The following is an 18,307-nucleotide window of genomic DNA, read 5'->3' as shown; positions in this document are numbered from 1 at the left end:
TAATGAACGTACGTCATATGTGCGCACTGCGTCACTTGGACGTACACTACGTGTACTTACGGCAAACTTCAAATTCTTTAGTTTTCATCGCATATTTATACATTACCTGTTTATTGCAGAATCATTGGTTGTATTGTTCCGCCGGATGGATGGTTTTGTTAACCGAAATGGACAGTTGATTAGATCAGGAACAAGTTGTTACTTGTTTAAATACTTTAGCCATACAAGTTACCTTTTTCATAATATTGTGACTGTTGATAGTTATTACTTAAAGCTAGCTTGCTGTATTTATAATAAAAGTGAATGTTTGTCTTTTGACGATGAATTCATCCTTGAAAGTGTGAGTTGACTGCAAATTTTGAACGGGAGAAGCTTTCAGGAAGAAAATTTTCCCGTGATTGATTGTTAATGTTGCAAAACTGATAGGATCATAATTAAGCATCTTTGAAGGGTTTCCCTCTCGAAACTTTCTTTTTCCATTGTTTTAGATTTGTCTTAGTTGCTAAGATTCAATTCCGGATACTGATAAGGAAGAAGAAATATTTGGAACATTTGCCCTGCTTAACTTACTTGATTAACAAGAACTTCAAAAAATTTCCATGAAATGAATGACTGTAAAAAGTTCGATATATTTCAAAATTGTGCGTACATAATAATGTTCGCAAATGCATACATATCACCTATGAACCTTTATCATCTTATCTCGTTTGAATAAATTAACATATAGTAGAACTGCTGGATACAAATCACTCTCATTGCATGATAATAATCATAGAACACTTTGAGGATACGTTTTAGTTCTCAAACAATTCTGCCAAACAGACTAAAAGTATCAAAACAAAAAGTTTCATTGAAAAGCAAAACGAAATCTTTTTGTTGAAATTGATGACCTTGTTGTGACGTGTAATTTAGATAAAATATATTTCATATTAAGTGAAACTCAGATAGCATGTAACTTTCATCTCCTGCTTAACTCTTCCGTCTAATAGAGATCGATTTTGAAAAAAAATTTTAGCGGATTATTCGGCTGATGGAAAGTGCTTAAAGTAATGCGGCCATATTACATCGTTTATACTTATCTCTTTTTCTTTTTTGCTTCGATTAACGGTCTGCTGTTTACTTCATGTTTGTTTACTTCAGCTCAAGAAAATGTTGCCAAATGAGTTTAAAATGTGACCCATTTGCAATATCAACAGTATACTTGGACCAGGAATTGCTTAAAAATGGAATGTTGGAACGATGTTGAAAAAAGAGATGGAAATCTTGATGATCTGGTTCATGATGATCGGTTGAATGAAACCCTCGAAACGTTGATCCTTTCATTATCCCATAGTCATTCCACATTTCAAAGAAATTAGAAAGATAAGAATAAACTCAATAAAAGGTCGACTATGAATAATTGATAATCAGCAGAAATCACGTTTTGTACTGTCATCTCTTATTCTGCAACAACAACCAATTCTGGATGTAACCATAACATGTGATGAAAATCGGATTGTAAATCACAATTGGCAGTGATCGTTGGAGGCCTGTTATAAGATGCGCCAAAGCTGCATTGTTTTCAACCGGAATTGATCTACAAAATGATTTCAGTACTTTTCCATGTCGTACAACTGCTTCGGAAGTAGGCTACGAAGCTGCTTTAATTCGTCGCATTTTTTCAACAATCAAAAAAATGTAGGTGGCAGGGTTGGGAGACCATTTTAGGAAGTTTAATTTCTGCATAGATCGATGTGTATGAGTGTATGGAACGTATTTGACAAGTGTTTTGCTTTTAGACAAAGAAACAGACTCCAAAATTTATTGATTTTGCTCTCTTGCGTACTGTTATATCATTTACACTGTTTCATTATGACTTTTTAGAGGTGTTCGGATTTTATTTAACCCTAAATAAATCACGGGCATCAACATTTTTTCAACAAAAAAAGTGAAGATGGATGATCACTTCAGAAATTAACAGTTATATCAAAGATAGTTATTCCAATGGAAGCGATCAATCTAATCAATGATCTAATTATTTCGTATGATCCTAATCTGTTTCTACTGATGGAAAAAGTATTCAAGAGACACTTTTAATTTCATCAGTCAAAATTAAAAGTTCGTAATGAGTTGTTATCAACGATGCCGATACGTTGTATTTCGATTGAGGAGTATTTGTAGTGATGGATAGCCAAGAATAAATGTTTGCAACATCCATTTCAGGGCATTATTTCGTGATATGTGCAGCAGATCGCATAGTTTCAACGAGTACAATGATTCCCCGAAGTGGGCTATCAATGCGAGAATGTTGGTTGCTGTGAAGAATGAGGGGAAACGTGACCCTAGAAGTTCCAGAAATTTTCCCGGCATACCGAACTGACCAAACCAATGTGCATCATACCACGTCATCTAAGCAAAATTAGTTTTAGCGAGAATATGGTACAGCCAGGATCTTCAAGTAAAAATTGAAGTAAGATGAGAAAATTAAATTCTTATGGATATTTACGACTTTACTTTTGTAGCAAAGGTTTTTATGGAAGTAGATTTTAAAATTTGTTAATCTCACTTACAGATACGAATTAGTAAAAATAACCCTTTTTATTAGTGCTTTTTGATTATTTCCCTCATTATTGTCACTTTCTAAATACTCAATGGAGAGGGCTCTCAAATGATTCAGTAGAAAGGAAACGAATTTTCCCTACTTTTCTTTAGCAGTTAATCAATAGGCATTAGAAAGATGGTAACCATAAAGTTCAGTCCCAAAAATGTAAGGTTGGGAAGTAGAATTGAAAGAAACCCTTAGGGTTGACCTTTATGCTGAAAAAAATGAGAGTCCTCGTAATAGAAGGAAGGAATAAACTTACAAAATTGATCAGTAGAGCAACTGGTACAAGAATCCACCAGATTAGGTGAGGTGATTTAAAGAAATCGTTCATTGCTCTTGGAATTCAAGTGTCGTGTTCTAAAAATGAAGCAGTGTTAAAATCGTTTCATTGAAGTCACAATAATGCGTTTATGGATTTTTTTTTTTCAAAAACGTTCTGAGATCTATTAATGATTAATGAGACACATTCATATCCAACAAGAAATGCCTAACGTTAGTGAATGATGCGTTATTAGAGCAAACTGTTAGTTAAATAACAGAAGACAATGTTATCAGTTGTGATATAAGAATTAGGTTAAGATTAACATGACCTTTCTCTGCCTTCCCTCCCTGCGATATTTATAATTTCAACGCCACCTTAATTAGAATGCATGTCAATAAAATAACACGCCATAGACCATCCTTGTCTGTTAGTATTTCTGGATTGAGGCTATTGGAATGGCTGATATTTATAACTCCTCATCCTATAAAAAATATAATTTTGCCATTTGCCACTTCGTCCTTTTCCAGAGAAACCTTAATGCGTGTTTATATTGATGAGGGAAATTTTGAGAATTTTTTCCTGATCCTGCATGACCGGATTCATCACCACTCTCCATGATTGATATGCTTGATTAACAGCAAATAAGTAGATCATCTGATCACAGCTAATATTTGTTGTTCATTAAAATGCTGTAAATAATTTTTCACTGCAATGTTTTCTTAATATCAGCAACAACAAGAAATGAGTACTGCGGCGGATGAATGTACCGCAGGGTACAGTCGTTTTTTCAGAGGTAGTTATGATTGGATCATTTCAGGATGTATAGAAGGAAATACAGAATGACATCTCAAAGTATATAGGGCCAAAATAGTGTCAGGAAGAAAGGTACATAAGGAATTCTTGTCAGACAATGGACGGAAATGATCGATTGGCCAATAAGGAATCTTTCCAGGCCAAAGATCGATTGAAGTCATTTTTTGTAAAACCCACTCCTACTATTATTGCTACTAATTGGTTTAAATTGACAGCACTTAAGTTTCTAATTTAATTAACGAATTACTTCCTTTCTAACTCCAATAAATTCAATATGTATTTGGCGACAATTTTTAGTACCAAAAATCAAATCCTTAATTTACTCCCTATATTTAAACTTTTTTTCTAGAAATAATTTAATCTGTAAGAAGTAGAATTTAGTAACTAGTATAACTATTAGTTAGAGAAGAATGTTTTTTCATCTAGCACAATCTTTCCTACTGTCGGAGGAGTATGCAAAGCGATAAAGTTGGCGAAAAGAAATGAAACCAAAGCAGAAAATTTGCATAAACCATCGAAATTTACAAGGAAATGAAAATTGCAATTGATCACAAATATGTAATGCCCAAATAGCCAGTATGAAATTTGATGAAGTGAACAGTAGCAACGTCTGCAGCATGCTTTGCACGAAATCCTGCATCATCATCAAATAACCGGTCTAAAATTAATGGTACGGTAGAGTCGGAGATTTTTATCGATTGATCAAAATTATTGATTATCCGTTTGTTCAAAGGAATAGATAGAAAATGAAATATGTCTTTAAATTTCATTTTATCCGCGATATTCTCAAGTCTACATGAATTTAGAACAAAACAAAGGTAACTCATGAAAAAATCACCATTAATATAAGACACGAGATAAGCAGTAGATATTTCTTGCTAATGTCCAATCCTTTAAAGTAATCTCTTTCCTTGGAAATTGTTATCTCATTCTTTTCCACCTCCTCCTGCTTCAAAGGTTCATACCGACAATTCAGATACTCTCGACAGGCATTTTCCACACGTTCTGATAGCACTCTGAAAAAAGCATATAACTTGTGCGATATGTTTCATTACTAATTACAATCAGAATTAAAATGTAGTGTACATAGTTTATGTAAATATGATTTTACGTCGGAATAAGACTATCATTCAATCCAAGGAAGTAAACATTTCGAATAACTCGAGTAGTTTCTTCGTGAAATCAAAAGACTATGTCTCATTCTCTTTCTTAGTTCTTTTTGCGCAATTACAATTACCGCCATTAAGATCTCGTTAATCCAAGGAAGTGATTTGGTTTTTGCCCAGGGATAGATAAATTCATTCATCAACTGATATTGATTGCTTTTCTTTCATCTCTCGGTTTCTTTTTTTCTATTTCCTTTACTGTGATTGGAGCGTCAACGAATGTCATCTTCTACTAAAAATCTGCTGATTTTAAAATTTCATTCAACTACGAGATAAAAAAAATTCCTTCTCATAAAAGGAAACAATATATTTGGCTCAAAAATAAATTTGAATATTTACCCTTTCAGTTGTGCAATGATACTAATATAATGTGGTACGAATGCGATACTTTTCTCCCTCAGAATGGCATCTGCAATTTCGCATGCACAACGATCAATCGACATGAATGGTAACCATCTGCAATGTCAACAACACATTGGTGAAATTCCTCTGTACTCCGTTAGCGCCCTCAAATATCTTGTCCTACTTACCTTTCATTATCCTCTAATCGTATGAAGATGAAAGAAATAAAGGAGCTAATTAATAACAAAATTAGTGTAACAATTAAGTACACTATTAGTTTGTTAGAAGTGATATGATCGATAGAAGCTTACATTGATGTGGGTCTCATTCGTAGATTCAGAATCATCGGTGTTCGCGTAAAGTATGGACATACTGTTGTGCATCGTATACCGTTCAAGCCTCTATCTTTCATTTCCATTTCCAGGCATTGCATCACACCTCTAATGGCAAATTTCGTACTGCTGCAAACGGAATGACGTGTAAGACAGTATGAGGAATTGAATTCCTCATTCCAGTGATTGGACAGTCTTCCAGCAGTTATAATTGGAAGAGCCGGTGATACATTTGATGGAATCATTAGACTGCTAGCAAAATCAGTTTCCTCCGGATTCATATGCCATAGATGAGTAGCTGTATTTTGAACAGTAGTAAGATGAGAATAATTATGATCTGATCGAACAGAGAATAAAAAGTTCCAGATGATATCTAAGAATTAAAGTGGCAAATGAATACGTGATTTTTTTCGCAATACTCTATCTTTTTAATATCAGTGCTCCGTGTAATTCGTATGTTTCAGGCATTCCCCAAGCGTAGGTGCATAATTAACTTAATTACTAACCAATATGCAATACCGTTTGTTTCACCACAGAAACCAGCAATTGATGAAATTGCAACAATCTGTCCTTCATTTCGTTCCTCCATTGACTGAAGAAATGCTCGAATTGTCTATAAAGGCACACTTAGTACCAATAAGATCCATTATATTCATTTAGTAACAATAAGATCCATTATTAGATTTTATTTTCTTCATTCACTCCATTCCCAAATTTTTATCCATCACATTCTGATAATCACTCGAAACAGTCAGTTGTTTCAACTTAAGTAAGTAATTAGCATGGAGCGAAAATCAAGCTACAAATTTGAATTTATGATTATTAATTCATTTCACTGTTTGTTAATATTTGTAGCTGGCATACCGATAATAATATAGAGGAAAGTCAGGACTGGAATACCAAAATACCAGAACTACTCGAGCATTCAGTGGATTCAGTGTGTTTTCTTGTTGGTAGCAAAATTATGCATCCAATTGTTCAACTTTTTATTTTGACTCATTTAGTGCTTTGACTATACAGGTGGGACCTATGTCTTTTGCAGTTTTTCTTTAAATAAATCACTCTGGGTTGAAATAATTGTGAAGTGGAATGACAGCTTTGACTATTTATTGCGCTTTTCCAGGTTAAAAAAATGAAATCATTTAATTTTCGCTCAAATAAACATACTTTCTGTAGAGAAATTCGAAGGAAAATAAGGAAAAAAAATCCCCGAATTCCAAAATTTATAAACAAACATTAATCGTTCCCATCACATTGACATCGAGCGATTTCTGAAGTTGACAAGTCGTCAAATCTAGCATTCCACCGATATACAAAACGGCTGCATTGCAAATTATGATATCAACATTTCCTGAAATTCACTGAAATCTTTTTGTTAAAACTTGTCCAATTTACTACTTCTTCCATGCTTCAGTTTTCTTTGACATTTGCGCTCCTTTTACCTCCTGCAATTGCCATATCGAAAATATTCTCCGCCCCTGTGATTTCATATTCCTGTGCTAACTAAATAGAAAATGAAACAAAACAAAAACCGAAAGTACCAATTAACCAATTAAAGGAAAAAAGCAGTAAGATGGAGATCAGAAACAACTATGACAAATGAAATGCGATCATACCAAAGGTGACATTAATTTGTCGTGCACATTCATTAACCTCCTCTACCTGGCTTATGTCACATTTCCAACACTGCGCAATACCACCACTTCCAACAATGTTGTCCACTGTTTCCTGTGCACCATGCTATAATAAAATACGGATTTTTGGACTTCATCTTTGGTTAGTTTGCAAGTTTTATGAGTTAATTTTTGCACAATTATGGGCTGTAACAAAAATGCCGCTGATAAAGAAAAAGTGTTTGATAGCTGAACACTTACAATATTTTTATGTGTCACTAATAGAGAGTACTATTTAATACAGTCTCTTATCAAGCTGATAATTGATAAGAAGCGTCTACTAGCATAACGTTTTGAGACATCCATCAAAACGAAAGAGGTTGGCTCAATGTTGTTTTCAAACAGGGCACTATGTCCGGTTTGAATGTCAATTTTACTTCCGGTATAAATGTGTGTAAATTAAGGAGTGGGTCTGCTAATAATATGTCCTATACGGGAAAATCGTCGAGAATAACGTAGTGATAGCTCGAGATGACATGTTTTTTTTTCTTGAACCAATAAAAATATGGAAGCAGTGAATGACAATTCAAAAAAGTCAAAGAAGCCAAGTTATTATGTTAGAATCTTTATCAGTAACAGAGTTAATGAATGATACATTTGTAAAGTTGACATTTCACAACATAGACAATTCAATTAATGATAAATTATGAATAATACTAATAAGGGCAATTTACAACAAATTCCAACTATCAAAGAATTTCGTTCATGTTTTTTTTTTTCTCGAGGCTATGAAAAATAACTTACTTGATTGATATCCAAAATAGCAACTTTAGCTCCATATCGAATGGCGAATAATTCAGCTAATCGTTTACCAATACCAGATGCAGCGCCTGTGATAACAATGGTGCGTCCGTTAACGGATTTCAAACTGGATCGAATCCAGTACCAAAAATCTAAAGGGCCAGCCACAAACAGTACATGAAGGAGCATACCAATGCTACTGTAAAATCTTTCCTTGCCGGAAATTTTCGCCATTTATTGCAGTTTCAATTAACAACAATTGCATAAAAATTTTCTTCAACTCGATAATAGACGAACTCCCGTTGACTCAAATCCAACAATAATGGCAAGGCAGAATTGACAGATTCATCATTCTCTATATTACATCATTAACGTAAGATGACAGCATCACTGCGGCGATATTTTGAATGTGACTGAGAATGGCAATGTCATCTGCAGTGTACAATAACAAGTTTACTTTCAATTGTATTGATTTGAACACATATCTCACACCACCACCGTCAATCACTATTATCATCGACAATGGCATCTCTCTTCAATTCTCTTATTTTTTTGTACCCATAATTGCCCAAAATCAGGCCAACAATGATTATTTCATCTTCTCATCCTTTCAGCTTTTAATATTATGCATAGTATTGTCTGATCAAAATTTTCGATCAAAACTTTCCTTTCCATTCAAGTTTTTTGAGATTAAGTAAAATTTAGGGGATTTTTTTTTCAATTTATTTTTTCGTCCTTTGAACTGATTGTTCCAAAGCGGATAAAAGCATTGCAATTTACTTCAGCATTTTTTACATAGAGGTGGAATGCTTTGTTTCTTCCTGGCATCAACACATATGCTTAATGACCTGTGAACCGCCAACAGGAAAGAAAAAAGTTTAAAAAAAAGTTGTAAATGCGATCAGTTAGATAAGCTATGATGAACAGTCGGTCTACTTGATGGACATAGCACGATTCCTCTACCTTGCCAATGCCCAAAGGGGACATAGTTATCAGCATTACCATCACTGTTAAGACTCATCTTATGAACTTATCTCAGCTGCCCAAGATAACCTTTGTTTACACTTGCAACAGTGGACATCAGTGTACTCATCGTTGTTCTCAGTATTCATTGGCTATTGAAGTATAGAAAGAAAGGCGAAATTCTAAAAAAAAAAGTTTTTTTTAAAATTTTTAATTTTGCTACTCGTGTCCTCACAGTTAAATTTTAAAACAGAGGTAGGAAGGCAGACAGTGACACAGACCAAATGTCCGGGAAAAGTGATGAACTTCAACAATCTTCAATCTCATCTTTAATAGCCATGTACTTTGAACTTACGTAATGGACCACACGTTGTATCAATACCACAACGTGTTTGGTCACAAAAAAAAGAATTTTGCATTGCCACTATATGACAAATATAAAATAGTAATTGGAAAATGACAAAAAAAAAAAAAAAAATAGGAAAAGTACGGAAGAAATTTCTTGAATAAACGTAATATTAACGTGAAACCGCGTTATAACATATTAATAATCATGGAATACCATTTAAATTGTTCTGTTATGCAGAGTTTCTGAAGGATGCGTGTTTTCTGAAGGAATCATTCTGTTGAATGAATCACTATATTTTGAATGGTAAAGAATAACATCTGTTCAATGTGGAACTGCCTTTCTTCAGATAAATGAGTTCGATAGATCAGCGGAGATTCAGGCTCAAAAACGTAGCTTGTGCTGATCATGTACTGTATTGTCTTGTGATGAGTTGCCAAGATGAATTTCAGCTACAGTATGAATCGAACTAAATGAATATAGGTAACAAAAAGATAAAACGAATTGAGATTGGCTAATTTTTGTGAATCTCATTCATCTGAAATATAAATAATTGTAAAAACTAATCTCACAATGATTTCATATCAGCAAGAAATATGATACGCGATGAGATATATCCATAAAAATAGTAATATGATGCTTCAAAGATGTGAATCTATGACAGAAATTCTAGCGTGACACGTCCAAAAAATATTTGCGGAAAATTCCAGGAAATATCTGTGGAGAATCCTAGAAAATATCTGCAGGGAATTCCAGAAGATCAGTGCAGCTAATTGACATTGTCAATAACAGCAAAGAAGATGAGTTCTCTGAGATCACAGATCATTCTCTTAAAAACCTCCCGCAATCAAAGGATTTCTCAGCATGCATGAAGTTTTACAGTTGGTTCACCTCTTTTTCACTCTGTACCTTCCAAACATAAAATAAGACGCACGGGTTCGTAGTCCAGCGAGATTGCCGTTTAATTTCAAATTTGAAGTTATCCTTGCTCGACCGGTGGTCAGAGTTCTGGTGATGGAGGGTGTGTCGGACGCAGATCGGAAAGTGGAAATAGTTAGTTAATTTGGTTCGATGTTGAAATGAAATGGCAATAGTAGAATGGATTAGATGTGATAATGTGTCTATGATGAGCTAAATCTTGTCTTTTGCTTAATGAATGATGGTTTTCATTAGCTGTCATCCAAAAGCAAGACCAATAATGATATGGTTAACTTCCATTTTCTTAGCATTATTAGGAAGGCTTCTTTCTTTATCCTTGCAAAGATAATTCACTTTATCAGATTTTCATTTTGAAGTACTTTTCATTCTTTTTTCTTGGTGACAAGGCAGTTTTCGAATTTTAGTGGAATTTTGAATTGTTTTTTTGTCAACTTTTGCCAAGTCTTTTTCAGCTAGATGCGGATTCGCTTCGTTCAGACCCCTCAAATTTAACGGTGATATTATATGAGGAAGATCATACTATTGGCAATTCGCTAAAACATATCTTATGCAAAATGTATGTTACTTGTCAGTCAACATTAAATTGCCATATATATTTTGACATTAACTAAAAGTGAAAGTTTAAAGTTGAAACAGGAATACTGAATAGACTAGGAATGAGTTGGGGTAGCGATCTGAGCTTAGTATGCTTATCATTTCATTTCATTCACTCATAACGTACAGACACACACACACACACACACACACACACAGTGGAGCGTTGCAGCAAATAATTAATCATTACCTTGATTGGTATTTTGATCATTTATCTTTACTTTGATATAATTGTTCCACTTGAATGTTGATCGATTTGATTCTCAAAAGGATGGATATAGTGTATTATTTGGGAAGTAGAAGAAAGAGTATATAAATTTCTTGAAAAATAGTTGTGAAGCGTGACGGGAAATCTCGAATTAACTACAACGGGAGTACCGATTTCTTTTTGGAATACCAATTTTCCATTAATAATATTTCGAGGCATTTTAACTGCTGTTGAGAAAATATTTTTAGGCGAGATGTCGAATTCTGCGGTTACAATGTGCCTCATCCTTTGGAGGATAAAATCTTAATCCGTTTGCAAACGAAACGTGGTGTACCAGCAGCGGATGTGCTTATGAAGGGTTTTGAAGAATTGGAATGCATTTTTGGTTCAATAAGGCAAAAATTTGATAGTTCTTATGCGTCATATAAGGCGAATACTATTAGCTGAGATGGATTCGACTTTTTAATAATGAAATTCCAGTCCTTTACTAACAAAAACTGGTATTCTGTTATGGGCTAACTTTATCTTATTGCTGCGTGATCTCTTAACTTAACTGTTTGTTTGCGTGAAGAGTGTTTGTTATTCGGAAAATTGTGACTTGTTATTCCTAGATTTTATTTGATTAAGGGTTAGCCAACCATTTTCCTATTAATGTATGATATTGTATAGCGCTGTTCTGTTTCGTCTACTAACGTTTCCTGATTTGAATGATTAATGAATGGGTTGTTAGAAATTTCGTGGATCATGCTTATCATACGTAATGGGAATTTTCAAATAAATAATTTTAAGTATGTTCCGTCTTTATCATTCGTCAGTACATTTGTTGCTTCCTTAAGTATTTTTTTATAATTTATATTCGAGATATCTGGGTGATATTTTTGGTTGATAAGAAGAATGAGGTTTGACATACCCTGGATTTTACCCATCCGAAACAAAATGTCAACGGTTGAGGAACACACAGTAACTGATTTGTACTGTAAATGATAAGTGAGAGTTCAATGATCATCGAATTCAATTTTTTGTACTTATGGTAGGTATGCCGAGTGAAATAATTGCTGTACAATTTGGACAATGTGGAAATCAAATAGGTGACGCATTTTGGCGCGCACTATGTGCCGAACATGGTATTGCATCGAACGGTGTTCCTATACAAAGTGACCTTGATGCTAAGGACTTGAAACGTGTTTTCTTCTATCAGGTACATCCATGATCAGATATGGAAGGATCTATACAATTCATTGCAATGAGTCTTTTTCTTTATTCGAACTTTCCTCTGAAGACGTTTTTCCTTGTGCATATAGTGTTATTTCCACTCTGGAAAAAATTTTAAATTTCTGATTTCTTGAAATTTAGCTTATATTGATAATGATAGGCGGACGATGAGCGCTATGTCCCACGTGCCGTTTTGGTGGACTTGGAACCACGTGTTATCAATGGTATTATCACTTCTGATTATCGTACACTGTACAATATGGAGAATATCTTTATGTCTAAAAGTGGTGGTGGTGCGGGGAATAATTTCGCTAGTGGTTACAAGCAGGGAAGGTGAGATTTCTTCTGAAATATGAATGAAAATACCGAAAGTGAGTAGGTATGTTTTCCTGAGTCATATCCTAAACTACTTTTTAGGGAGAAGTAGTAGTGCTCTTTCGATTTGCTTAAATTTTTGGGTTACATTACTTGTCAGCGGACGGGAATTTGTTCTTTTAGTTAATATTTTTGGCAATTGTTCTTTACCTTTAATAAAATGTATAACACTTTTAAAATGAAGTTACTTGTATAAAAGGAGAGAATCACCCTGAGTTTTGTCGTTTGATATATAAAATTGAGAGGTTCGTGGGGACATAAGCAATTCATTTGTCCTGATTTCTAATTAAAAAAAGATGGCATCACGATTTTAATTATATAAAACAGAATGTTGTAAGGGAAGCGCAAGAAGCGTTGTTTGATATTCTTGAACGCGAAGCTGAAAACAGCGATTATCTGGAAGGATTCATGTTATGTCATGCTATAGCTGGTGGTACTGGCTCAGGAATGGGATCTCATGCGCTGGAAAAAATAAGTGACAGGTAGATTATCTTCTACTTAATGCAAGAAAGAAACCGTATTAATATTACAGTTAATAATATATAAACGTTTAATAGAAAATGGCAGTGATCAATTTCGAAACTGTTTCATGTGAACTTTACAGATTCCCGAAGAAATTAGTTCAAACCTACTCGGTTTTCCCTGTAATGAAGAAAGGTGAAGCGAGTGATGTGGTAGTACAGCCGTATAATTCTATTTTGACATTGGCTCGATTAATTGAACATCCAAATTGTGTAGTTGTTCTGGATAATACAGCTCTTCATCGAATTGCAAGTGAAAATGCACCGGATAGTAATTCATCATTTTCTCACATAAATTCCATGGTAATTTAATAGAAATGTGGATCTACACAGACTTGTATTTTGTTAGATCATGAGCTATGATAAGATGTCCTCGTCGATGACCGTTTGTTAAACAGATTAATTTTTGTGTCTTTTTCGCCTTTAACATGAACCTCATTAATTGCACGTTACGATGTACACATAGGCAGGAATTTTGAAATTTGAATTTAATTTACACGAGAATTTAATTTGTACAAGAGGTTTGAATTTATTAATGTAGGTTTCGCGAATTATGTGTGCATCAACAGCAACGCTGCGGTTTCCTGGTGCCATGAACACTCGGCTGATCAACCTGATTGCTCCATTGGCTGCATACGCGCCAATGCGTTTTATCCAAACAGGTTATTTTTATGCTGCAAAGTATGTAGCCCATATGCAGTTTCATTGCTCACCCTTTGTATTTTAGTTGAACTTTTTCGATTTCGAATCCAATCCATGCCTTACATGTCCATATTGCTCTATATTATCCTTTAAATGGATTCTCTTTTGGTGTATTTATCTGGTTGGCAAGGAGCTTTTTTGATTTCTCACCCAGCCGATGAGTTGATACCCACGTAACCACACTGGAAAACTTGAAAAGATGGGAATTGATGTTTGAGAAATTCCCTGCTTTGAATGTACGTATCTATTTAGGTTTTACACCACTTCGTGAAGGTGATACTACGGTGATGAAAACTTCAGTTGGCGATGTACTTCGACGTTTGTTGCAACCAAAAAGTATGATGAGCAGCGCTGTAATGGAAAAAGGAATTGATCATTGTATGTTATCCGCCTTGGCTATTCTGCAGGGTAGAATTGATCCGACTGAAATTTATTCATCACTGGCGAAGATTAAAGAAAGACGTGATATAAAGTAAGCTCTGTTAGATCTTTTGCTCGACTGTATCAATTAGTATTTCATTTCTTTGCGTGTTTAACCCTTAGTTAGCCCAATCAGTGAGTGAGTGGATTAAATGAACGGAATAAATGGACATTATTCCAGAGATCCATACATTGCTATCCACAAATGCACTACATTAAATAATAGAGCTTAGGATATCCTGGTGAATTTTATCTAGCATTACTTTTTTCAAGAGTAATTTAAACAAAGTTTGCAGGTTTGCTCCATGGGGTTCAGGTTCGCTAAATATAACTCAGTGTCGTCGTTCGCCTTATTTGCCAATGACAAATCGAGTTTCCGGATTGATGCTTTGTAATCACACAAATGCAGCAAGTCTTTTTCAAGAAAGTTTGAATCAGTGCGAAACGCTGCTCAAAAAGAAAGCATATTTGGATCAGTTCTTAAAAGTAACGATTATTCTCTGAATAGTCTGCAAAAGCTTTGTATTTTCGATGCTTTACTTGTCCTATTAGGGAAATGCCGATTACTAGCCATGTTGGGAAATTTTTAATGAAGAGTAACATAGCTTGAGCTTTCAAATTCGCTTACTCCCTACTTATTTTTCAAAAATCTCTCCCTTCCTAATACGAAAAAATCACTCATTTCTTAAGAAAAGAAAAATAGGAATTTCTTTTTTCTACTGACAATGAATAGTGAAGTATTTAGAATTAGGATTTTTGCAAATTAATTAGTGATTATTGCCTTAATATGACGAAAGTGGGTTTCCAGGAAGATCCGGATATTATGGCTATGTTGAGTGATGCAGTTGAACGTGTCAGAGAAACTGTCCAAACTTATAGAAATGCAACGAAGCCCGACTTCATAGAAATAAATTAAGATATCATTTTTCATACAATATTAGGATTTTGATCAAAAGGTAAAGCTGCTTTTGCTATTAAACACTGGGATAGGAGGAAAGAGGAGTACTATTTATATGAAAGATTTTCTAAACCTATATAAAGACGATTTCTTCCATGACTTTTTTCCTACTGCCATAACAACCAACACTGAAATGAGACTTAGGAAAGTACGTATGGTATTTAAAAGGCTCATTGCTTCACTGAGCTTAAAGTTTTCTTACCTTACTGTTTAGCGAACAGTACGAGTATTTTTTTTAGCAAAATTAGCTTGACTATGGTTTTAAATGAACTATGGTTTTTTTTTACTTGGTTGAATTAATTAACTCAAGTTTTACTTGGGAGAATTAATTAACTCATATCTGTACAGTGTTCCCTTCATTCTTTTCGCTTACGTAAGAAATGATCTCCACGCGACAACAATGATTATACGTTTTGTGACCAATATAGTTCAAATTTATTATGATGATTATGTATGGGATTACGCATAATCATTATAACGAATTTCAACTTTCTTAAAAGTTTTGGTGCTTTTGTTAGATAACATCTTAAAGTGCCTCTGGACTATCGCTTATTTCTTTATTGCTGCCGTATTTCTTAGCTCTTCTCAAAAGTAATTTATGAAAAAATTTTCTTAGTTATTTGCTCAAAACTCGTGATTTCTACATTTGATCAGTGAAATTCTGAATCTTAAATGTGCGCATTTTAAAGGTCTTAGAAATTGTGCCAAGTCCATCCTGTCCTGTTTCATCATCTTTTAACAAGAGTACGATCTTTTAGAAGTTTAACTTGATGTAGCCGATTGCCGAGATCGGATAATAATTAAATTCAAATTTGCTTTAGCAATTTCTATTTTATTACTTTTTTCCGAAATAAAAGATGCAAGTAGCTGTAACATTGACCTATTCGTAACGAGGGATTCAGGACCTGGTTATTGCTGAATTTCTTGTTTCACCTCGTTCTCTATTCGAAGGACTTAACGGCGGGCTGCAACAAAGCAAATGTATCAAAGGGTCCGGAAATAGATTTCGATTGGTTTCTTTTTTCTTTCAGTAACTCTGACTAAAATTAAACAATTTTTCGACCCTATACCAATCAGCTCTGTGTCGTTAGCATGGGATGTTACTGTATTGAAAGAACACGCGGAGTGCAATAAAATATCAAAGCATTCTGTTTGATCTGATCAATAAAATCAGATTGGGTTTGAGTGATTTGGATTGCTTCACTGTATTCTAGATGCATTGAAAAATCTCAACTGGAAGCATATGGCTATTCAGTTCCTTTACTACTGATTTTGGTCCGAGGTGGTAATCTCATGCTTAAATAGCTGGTGTGTATGATATCTTCTCTCACTGTTCCCGAATTAATTACAATATTTGGATACTGTTGATTTACCTAGTTTCCGGTGTTCGTGGTATTCCTTCATTAATTTTTAAATCCTCCGGAAATAAAATATATTTCCCGTTGAGTTTGAAACGCTTACACATACCAAAGAAATCGAAAGTAGATGTGCTGGAAAGTTTAATATGTATACAATCATGCCTTTTTGGATTAGAACCGGATAATCTTTACCCAGATTCAGTGTGGGTTAACCTCGAGGAGGAAGTTCAAGATTTCAAGCCGTCAAATTAGTCCATCGAATCCATCTGGTGATTACACTACTACTAGTCATACCTTGAGACGAAACAATTATTGCATTTCAATTCCTTGCGATCCTTACTTATCCAAGAAGTATTTCCATAAAGAAAACCACAAGAACAAAAGAAGCATAAGTACTTACTCAAAAGAGTTAAGCATATTGGGGATGTTAAGGAGCGCTTTCAAAGTTCTTGTTAATTTCTCGCCATGTAAGCCGTACCAATCTCGAGTTGACATTCCCACAACAAATGCCAAAATGCCCAAAAGAACTTGTTCTGTTCTTGCATTTCGCATTGCATGCCATACAAAACAGTTCAGCAGCAAACTGTATTTCGGGAATTGCTACTTAATGAGAACTGGCAGGAGAATGATGTTGGACAGATAAGGGATTGTTTAGAATGAATGAAATGAGCAATTTTATGTGAGGGGATTTGAAAAGAAAAAGAAAACTAACCAAATGAATCCTAAACTAAAGAGTACTGCTATTGTTGCAAGTAACCGAGTTTGTACGATTTGCTTTTTCCTGGGGAAAAAAAAACCTGAATTAGTCTTCTTCCATTTGTTCAGAGAGAAATTTATGGTTTAGTTTACATTTCGAATGCTCATATTCTATATTCTACAGATGTACATGACAAACTTTTAAATGAAAATGATATTTCATAAGAGAAAGGAAATATGGGTAATATGAAGTTTGAACGATGTTAAAGCTTGATGGCAATATATATTACTAAAAAACGACAGATACGACTTATGTGAACACGGAGACTGAAGTGGATCCGGATAGAATAGATTAGTTGTAATAATGCTATTGCAAAAGAAGCCAAGAAGCGATGGAGCCAAGAAGTTATGAAGCCAAGAAGTGATTCCACGCTAAATTCTTATCATCTGTACTTTGATGACAGTTTTGTGTTGAATTCCCTAGTAACCTTCAATTTCAAGAATACTTCAACTAGTTCAAGAGTTATTATTGAGGGATGGCTTTGTACCGAATTAACGAATAATTCTGATGATTTTAATAAGTCCTGAGTTTCTCAGCTTACATTACTGATATTGATGTCGGTGACCTGCTTCGCATATCCGGTTCAGAAGTTGCTCCTTCAAGAAATGCTACATCTGATGTCGTCAAGTTTAGCTTTACATGACCACTAAAAATCCATATTAATATCAATTGACAAATAAGTTAGCAATCATTTTAAAACTGGAATGTAAATTTTGTCGCGACTGTCGTACATTTTGAAGTGATGATGACAACAACAGTGAATGACTGATTTCATTGGGGATAAATTTATCATCACTGATAATTATTAAAACAAACTGATTCTCTGATTTCTAAGAAAGTCTTGCTTGGACCTACATTATAAATCATTGTTGAAAAATATATATAATAATGATGTGTCAAAGTTATCCATTAATATATAATATTACCTATCCGGAAATTCATACTCCGGAATGTCTCGTTCATCTTTCATATAAGCGGTAGCTATTGCTTTACCGACCTTTCCGTTTTTTGCCATAGTAAAACAATGCGTTCTCTTCAAAA

General features: G+C 34.3%; 6 protein-coding genes across 6 annotated transcripts; 2 read left to right on the top strand and 4 right to left on the bottom strand.

The window, feature by feature from the left end:
• Positions 1–2,115: 2,115 nt before the first annotated feature.
• On the bottom strand, positions 2,116–2,949 carry LOAG_17259 (hypothetical protein; the record flags this gene model as incomplete). The annotated part of the gene is made up of 2 exons (XM_020449919.1): positions 2,844–2,949; positions 2,116–2,388 (listed from the first exon to the last, which is right to left on the bottom strand). Exons 1-2 carry the CDS (start codon positions 2,913–2,915, stop codon positions 2,116–2,118), a joined length of 345 nt encoding a protein of 114 aa, XP_020306488.1. The 5' UTR covers positions 2,916–2,949.
• Positions 2,950–4,077: 1,128 nt separating this feature from the next.
• On the bottom strand, positions 4,078–8,285 carry LOAG_02402 (hypothetical protein; the record flags this gene model as incomplete). Its single annotated transcript, XM_020445999.1, has 8 exons — positions 7,917–8,285; positions 7,116–7,239; positions 6,735–6,850; positions 6,006–6,112; positions 5,479–5,628; positions 5,165–5,281; positions 4,498–4,675; positions 4,078–4,317 (listed from the first exon to the last, which is right to left on the bottom strand). The coding sequence occupies exons 1-8, from the start codon at positions 8,145–8,147 to the stop codon at positions 4,078–4,080; spliced, it is 1,263 nt and encodes a 420-aa protein (XP_020303608.1). The 5' UTR covers positions 8,148–8,285.
• Positions 8,286–10,176: 1,891 nt separating this feature from the next.
• LOAG_02401 (hypothetical protein) lies at positions 10,177–11,728 on the top strand. The gene is made up of 3 exons (XM_003137939.2): positions 10,177–10,275; positions 10,614–10,717; positions 11,212–11,728. Exons 1-3 carry the CDS (start codon positions 10,237–10,239, stop codon positions 11,408–11,410), a joined length of 342 nt encoding a protein of 113 aa, XP_003137987.1. The 5' UTR covers positions 10,177–10,236; the 3' UTR covers positions 11,411–11,728.
• A 267-nt stretch (positions 11,729–11,995) lies between these two features.
• On the top strand, positions 11,996–15,109 carry LOAG_02400 (tubulin gamma chain; the record flags this gene model as incomplete). Its single annotated transcript, XM_003137938.2, has 8 exons — positions 11,996–12,161; positions 12,336–12,508; positions 12,889–13,032; positions 13,155–13,374; positions 13,613–13,733; positions 14,026–14,245; positions 14,490–14,679; positions 15,002–15,109. The coding sequence occupies exons 1-8, from the start codon at positions 12,000–12,002 to the stop codon at positions 15,107–15,109; spliced, it is 1,338 nt and encodes a 445-aa protein (XP_003137986.1). The 5' UTR covers positions 11,996–11,999.
• Positions 15,110–16,049: 940 nt separating this feature from the next.
• LOAG_02399 (hypothetical protein) lies at positions 16,050–17,061 on the bottom strand (the record flags this gene model as incomplete). The annotated part of the gene is made up of 3 exons (XM_003137937.1): positions 16,050–16,116; positions 16,525–16,641; positions 16,910–17,061. The coding sequence occupies 3 exons, from the start codon at positions 17,059–17,061 to the stop codon at positions 16,050–16,052; spliced, it is 336 nt and encodes a 111-aa protein (XP_003137985.1).
• Positions 17,062–17,803: 742 nt separating this feature from the next.
• Positions 17,804–18,281, bottom strand: LOAG_02398 (hypothetical protein; the record flags this gene model as incomplete). Its single annotated transcript, XM_003137936.1, has 2 exons — positions 17,804–17,912; positions 18,193–18,281. The coding sequence occupies 2 exons, from the start codon at positions 18,279–18,281 to the stop codon at positions 17,804–17,806; spliced, it is 198 nt and encodes a 65-aa protein (XP_003137984.1).
• Between the last annotated feature and the right edge of the window lie 26 nt (positions 18,282–18,307).

Source organism: Loa loa (genome assembly GCF_000183805.2).
Source record: "Loa loa unplaced genomic scaffold supercont3.54, whole genome shotgun sequence".
NCBI classification, from domain to species: Eukaryota; Metazoa; Nematoda; class Chromadorea; order Rhabditida; family Onchocercidae; genus Loa; species Loa loa.
The sequence above is the reverse complement of the archived record's forward strand: the minus strand, read 5'-3'. Positions and strand labels throughout refer to the sequence as shown.

Excerpts from the sequence above, each read along its gene's own strand:
- LOAG_02401 (XM_003137939.2), top strand. The coding sequence starts at position 10,237 with ATGGAGGGTGTGTCGGACGCAGATCGGAAAGTGGAAATA. Across the intron at positions 10,276-10,613 it reads CAGATCGGAAAGTGGAAATA|CTAGATGCGGATTCGCTTCG; the intron begins GTTAGTTAATTT and ends AGTCTTTTTCAG. Across the intron at positions 10,718-11,211 it reads AAACATATCTTATGCAAAAT|GCGAGATGTCGAATTCTGCG; the intron begins GTATGTTACTTG and ends AAATATTTTTAG.